Source organism: Lepus europaeus, chromosome 14, assembly GCF_033115175.1.
Source record: "Lepus europaeus isolate LE1 chromosome 14, mLepTim1.pri, whole genome shotgun sequence".
In the NCBI taxonomy this organism is placed as follows: Eukaryota; Metazoa; Chordata; class Mammalia; order Lagomorpha; family Leporidae; genus Lepus; species Lepus europaeus.
This window is the reverse complement of record NC_084840.1, coordinates 37281334-37287387: the sequence shown is the minus strand read 5'-3', so window position 1 is coordinate 37287387 and position 6054 is coordinate 37281334. Positions and strand designations below refer to the sequence as shown.

The 6054-nt window shown below is 57.9% G+C and overlaps 1 protein-coding gene across 1 annotated transcript; it reads right to left on the bottom strand.

The window, feature by feature from the left end:
- Positions 1-1888: 1888 nt before the first annotated feature.
- CCDC185 (coiled-coil domain containing 185) lies at positions 1889-3733 on the bottom strand. The gene has a single exon (XM_062210762.1). The coding sequence runs from the start codon at positions 3731-3733 to the stop codon at positions 1889-1891; it is 1845 nt and encodes a 614-aa protein (XP_062066746.1).
- Positions 3734-6054: the final 2321 nt, after the last annotated feature.

The following is a 6054-nucleotide window of genomic DNA, read 5'->3' as shown; positions in this document are numbered from 1 at the left end:
GTCCTTTGCCCGCCTGAGGCATGAGTAAGAAAGGCTCACATCATGACCCTGGCCTCAGGCAGGGTGCCGTCTACCCAGGAAGCCACGATGTGGGCTGCAAAACGGACATCCACACGAGGCAGCAACTGGCGAGTGCTCACTAGGCTGCGCAGCTTCTCAGAGAAGAGGGATGTCAAGGTGGGAGGCCAGGAAGAGGCCGAACGGGAACGGGCTCAGAGAAGCCAGAGTTGGCTATGCTGCAACGAGACAGCCGGTGAAAAGGTGTCCACATAGGGAGCTCGGGCCTGGCACAGACACAGGCTCAGTACTGTTAACAGTAAAAGCCACAGAATGCGATTACAGGGACTCCATTAAGCGCTGGGCAACATGCCAAACTCCTAACACGGATTGTTCTCTTTAATCATCCCTAGAACGTGCCTTTGTATTTTACAGGCAAGGATGCTCAGGCTCAGAGAGGTGACTTCTTGAATCCCACCCAGCTGTATTGAGAAAGAGCACCCAGAGTCATACCAAGGGCTGGCCTAAACAGCGTAAGCATTTCCCTAGAATACCTGGGGTTGCACGTTGCATTTGGCTGGAACAGAGCACTAACTTGGTCAAGGAGAGAGCAAGGCTGGGAATGGAGGTGAGATATGTGAGCCCTTACGTTTTTGAGCAAGGGGTATCGTTAAACGTTTTTGAGCAAAGGAGTGAGGGCCCTCCAGTAGGACTCCGGAGGGCTAGCAGGTAGAGGGGATCCCAGGCAGGAGGAGAGAACAGAACAGGGAAGAGGGCCTGGTTCCATCAGAAGGGCTGAGAAGATGGACCTCACACCGACCTGGGCACGGAACCCCGAGTCAGGCTACCCATAATGCAGCTCCACAGCTGCAGGTGGAACAAAGATCTGCCAGTGGGGTGTATTCATTCTCTCTCTCTCTCTCTCTCTCTCTCTCACACACACACACGTTACATCTGGGGCTTTTTAAAGAGAGCACGGAGATTTTACATAGGACTCTAAGATAGAAGATATAATGGCTTAATATCTGTTTGTGCGTTCCTGGTTTTTAAAACGCCATGCTACCGAGTCACATTTAGTTTTCCTTCCAAGCCAGGTTAGGTTACGTAGGCACAACATGGGCAGAATGACGTCACATGCCTTCTTCAGAGGCGCAAGAGAGGGGAAGAGGAAGATTCTAACGGAATGTTGTTGCATAAGACTGAACAGATTGACCAAAAAGAACAAGAATCCAAGCCAATGGACGCCAGTGGCACTGACGGAATTGTCCACACTTGCTGTCTACACAGGGAGGCACAGCCAAAGGAGTTTACAATCGGTGGAGATCTGTGGAGCCACCTTTCCAAGCACGGTTCACAGAACATCAGTTCCATGTCCCATGTTTTGCCACAAACACCAGGTTAAACAAGTAAGGTTTTTGTTTTTTACTGCAGGCCTTTTCAGAGTTCTAAAATTTTACAGTGGCATTGTGAACTACCAAGAGGGAATCCCAAATCCTCCCACCACAGTCCTATCTTGTTTTCTTGGAAATTTCTTGCAACCCTCTAGGATAGGAAAAGACCAGAACAGAACAGAGAACTGCCTCCCGGACGGCAGATTCTTCTCTGTGTCTACCGTGTGCTTCCAAGAGCGCTGGAGAGCTCAATGAAGATTTTCTATGCAAATCCAAATTTGCAAAGCCAAGTACTTTTCTTAAAAATACGCGGATTTCGCTCCCCAACCCGCTACACTATCTAAGTGAATCAATAAACTAGTTCATGAGAGGAAATTGCAGCTATTTTATGTACTTTAAAAAAAATCAATGCTCAGTTATAATCAGATTAGAAAATGAGTCGCATGGTCACGTGTCTTTCTGGCTGTTGGGGCTGCAAGCGGATGGTCCTCGGATTGTGCTCAGTAGCGCCCCCTCTGCGACCCGGCGCGCAGCTGCGCCTCTGGTGCCACCCGATCGAAGCGGCTGTCCTGGAGCTCCCTGGAGTCGCTCCCCCTGGGGGCCCGAGAGCCCTTGGGGAAGTCCTGGGAGGCGGGCTCTTTCCCTCGGGATATCTGCTCCATCCGCTGCTCCTTCTTCTTAATGGCCTCCTTGATGCCCTCGACGTGGGACTTCTCCTCCTTCTCGGCTCTCAGCTTCAGGACCAGGTGGTTCTTCTCCCGCAGGGCGTTGATCTCGCGGAGGTGCTGCGCCTTGTCCCTGGCGGTCCTGTGCGCGTGGCTCCTGGCCTGCCGGATCTTCTGGTCGGCCAGCTCCACCAGCACCCTCTTGCGCGCCTTCGTCTGCTCCTCGGCCTCTCCCGCGCGCCACCTGACCTGCTGCAACTGCTCTGCCTCCTTCCGGGCCTTCTCCCTCAGCTCCCGGTACCGCTCCTTAATCAGACACTGCTGGACCTCCTGAGACCGCTGGCAGCTCTGCTCCAGCGACAGCTTCCGGAGGAGCTCCTCGGCCTTGACCTGGCAGTCCAGGAGCACTTTGCGAGCCTGGTAATTGACGAGGGAGCTCAAGTTGGTCTGCTGGACCTTCTTCTGGCCCTCGGCGGCGTGCAGGTGCCTCTTGTGGGAGGCCTCCTCCAGCCTCCGCTGCAGCTGCAGGCCGCTCTGCTCCCGCAGCCGCTGCGCCTGCCTCTCCTGCTCCCGCAGGCGCTGCACCTGGCTCTGCTTGCGCTGCTCGGCCAGGGCGCGCGCGCCGTCCGGTTTCTCGTGGCGCTGGTTCTCCTGGTCCTCGGGCGGCGCCCTCCAGCGGCTCTCCCCCGGGGGCGCGTTCTTCCCGGGGCTGCTGCGCCGCCGGCCGTGGGGCTCGCGGCCCGGGCGAGTCTTGCGCGGCTCCTTCTCCTGCCACTGCTCCTGGCTCCGTTGCAGCAGCAGCTGGCGCTCCCGCTCCAGGGTCACCTGGACCTTCTGGTCCGAGAGCTTCAGCTCCTCCCACGCCACTGCCGCCTGCTGTTGCAGCTCCCGCATCCTCTGCGCCTTCTTGAGCCGGGTCAGCACCAGGGCCACGATCTTCTGGTCCCGCGAGGACATCACCGCCTCCTGCAGAGTGCTGGTGAGCGCCTGGCTGTGCTGGCTCTGCGTGTCCCTGCTGGACGCCGAGGGCTGCGAGCCCGGACTACCCGCCGACTCCACCCGCTCGCTACCGTCCCTCTTTTGAGGGCGCACACAGTCCGAGTGCGTCCCGAACTCCTGGGAGGGCGCAAAAGACTTCTCCGTGGGAACTGGGGAAGAGGACCAGAGACCCTCGTGGCTGCAGACCCGCGCGGCCCACTGGTCTCCGCTCGGTGCCACGCTCGCGAGAGTGTAAGCGCCCTCGGGGTACGGCGGCGGCGAGTCCCCCTGGGCCGGGGTGTAGCGCGGGAAGGGCTGCGACTGTTGGGGCTGCAGGGGGGATGGCTGTGGCCAGGCCGCGCTGGACTTGCTCCCGGTCTCGCCCCAGGCCTCTTCCAGGCGCCGGCTGCGGGGCGGGTGCTTCCTGGCGCGGTCGAGCGGCCTCGGCGCCACGTCGGTGAGGCTGCGGCTTTCCCTCGGTGAGGCACAGTACGCGCGCCCGCGAGTCCGCGCCGATGGCGAGGAGCTCCGGTGCAGCCAGGGGGCCGCCGCCTCCCTCTCGGCGCCCGCAGTCTTGGCCCAGGAGTCCAGGGCCGGCTCGGCCCCGGGTCCCGGCCCGCCCAACCTCGCCGGGGACGCGGGCGGCCGCGGCTCCCAGAGGTCGCGGTAGGGCCGCGTGGTGAAGTTGCTGAAGCCCGCCATGCTCCCTCCGGGCGCGCCGTGCGTCTGTGCCAGGGTCCCGGGGCTCCCAGGGTCGCTGCGGCCCCGGCCCCGCCCTCCGCTCCCGGGGACCGGGTCGCCTGTGACGCTCCCGCCACTTCACAATGCGCCTGGCGCCACCAGGTCCCCGCAGCCCTGGCTCAGGCCCCGCGCCACCCGCCCTGGACCTGGCCAGCGCCGCGCAGAATTCAGGGGGCAGAGGAATTTGTAGGAAACCAAGGGCGGCATTTAAAGTTGAGGGTGCACAATGGCACCAGCACTACCACGGAGCTTCAGGCGGGCAGCTGCATGCGCGTTTGCACGCTCTAAAGTAGTCATTAAGAGAGCCTGGGTGAAAGGGCCACCCTCAGAGGGGAGCGCGGTGGGGGCGTGGAGGTCAAAGGGCCAGGGTAGGGGGTGGGAGTGGAGGCCTCCCCTGAGTCGCTGTCCCGTCCTCGCGGGCAGAGCTACAAGGCACTCGGATGAAGCCGCCGAGAAATCACGTTAATTAATACACGCACCGCCGTTTTAAGTCAGGCGCCAGCGCAAACTACGCTTCAGTGTTGACTTTCTTAAACGTGAGAGCAGGAAAAAGGCGAATTTTCCCCTTATATAGCAATGACTGCTTTTGTCCAAGTATAAATGCCGTGTGCCCATTCTGAAGTAGCATCAGTGAGCACGGATGCGGTAACCACGGTGAGTTGGAAGCCCCCATGTCCTCCTACTTGTCAATCAAACCACCTCCTTTCCCAGGACCTAACGGAAGGGGACCAGCAGGAAGATATGGAGATTAAGCTCCACGTGGGGCGTGTGAAGGTCCCATAGCGTTCCCAGGTGGCTTCTCACCTGCAGAGAAGCCTTCCTACCTCACAAGAGAGGCCACCTGGGGGGGAGCCCCCCCCAGCTAGAGGTGCTGCACAAGTGTCCTCTCTTCCCACGGTCCTCCGGCCCACTGCCCACTCGCGCCGGGAGTTTCTGTGTGGGGCAGCCCATGCTCACGCCTGTATGTTCACTTTCTCACCTTCTGAGTGAATCTGTCACTCTGCACACCTTCTATGTGTGTGCATGTAGAATGCTTTGTCTGTGTGATACACCCACCCACATCCAGTGCCTTGAGAAAATCACATTCATTTCTCCTGCTTTGTCTCAGACTCTTTTTCCTTTCCGTGGCACGCAGGGTTCGCTGGAGGAGCGCTGGACTTGGTGAAGCACAGGTGTTTGAACCTCCTCTGCTACCTGTGTGATGTGGGGTAAGTAGCTTCCTGACCGTGCAGTTCTGGAAGGGTAGAATGGGAGGGTTGGGTGGCTCTCCAAGGCTGCTGAGGGCGGATGGAGCCGTCCAGTTAGGCTTAGGTTCAAAGTCTGAAGACTTAACTATATGGATTTCCACAAATTTCTATAGACTCTTAGCTTAAGAAAAGACAAATAGAATTAACATAATCCTTAAAAAAAATAACTTGAGGTTAATGATGGAGTGCTAGAGAGGGGTGACTGGCAGGCTCTGTCGTGTCCACACTGGATCCTGGCTAAGTCACTTCCCTTCTCTGTGGCTTCTATGTTCTGAATGGTGAAGCCTACCTCCCCTCCCCCTTCATCATTGACATCATGCTGTTAAGAGGTGGGGCCCTGGGACAGCAGATGGCACAGTGGTCAAAACCCTGCTTGGGACGCTGGAATCCCATATCAGAGTGCCTGGGCTCAAGTCCCAGCTCTGCCTCTGATCCAGCTGTCTGCTCACACTCACCCTGGAAGGTAGCAACCTGGGTCCCTGCCACCTGTGTGGGAGATCTGGTTTGTGGTCTGGGCTCCTGGCTTTGGCCTGGCCCATCCTTGGCTGTTGTGGGCATTTGGGGAATGAATCAATAGGTGGAAGATCTCTATTTGTCTCTGTTTGTAAAACACTCATGCATGGGATTAATGCCCTTATTAAAGGGACCCTGGAGAGCACCCTCATTCCTTTTGCCATGCTATGACAGTGAGAAGTTTGCTGTGTGTGAGCCAGCAAGGGGGCCCTGACGGACACCACACCTGCCGTGCCTGGGCCCTGACCTTCCCAGCCTGCTTTCTCACACTTGTTTATACATCGCCCAGTCATGGCGTTTTGTTACAGCAGCTCCAAGTGAACTAAGATGGGAATGGAGAAAGCTCTGGACAGCATTCTTCCAGCATGACTACTCCTTAGAGAAGGAGTCAGTATTTACTGATCACTCACATCACCTTGACAGCAGTGCCCAGCTAGGCAGGGCCAGTAGGACAGATAACACTTTCCCTAGGACCGTTCTGTGATGTGGCCATACTAACTGATGTCCCCAAACATCCTTGGG

What these genes read in the sequence shown, in the direction of transcription:
- CCDC185 (XM_062210762.1), bottom strand. Translation starts at nt 3,733, where the DNA reads ATGGCGGGCTTCAGCAACTTCACCACGCGGCCCTACCGCGACCTCTGG.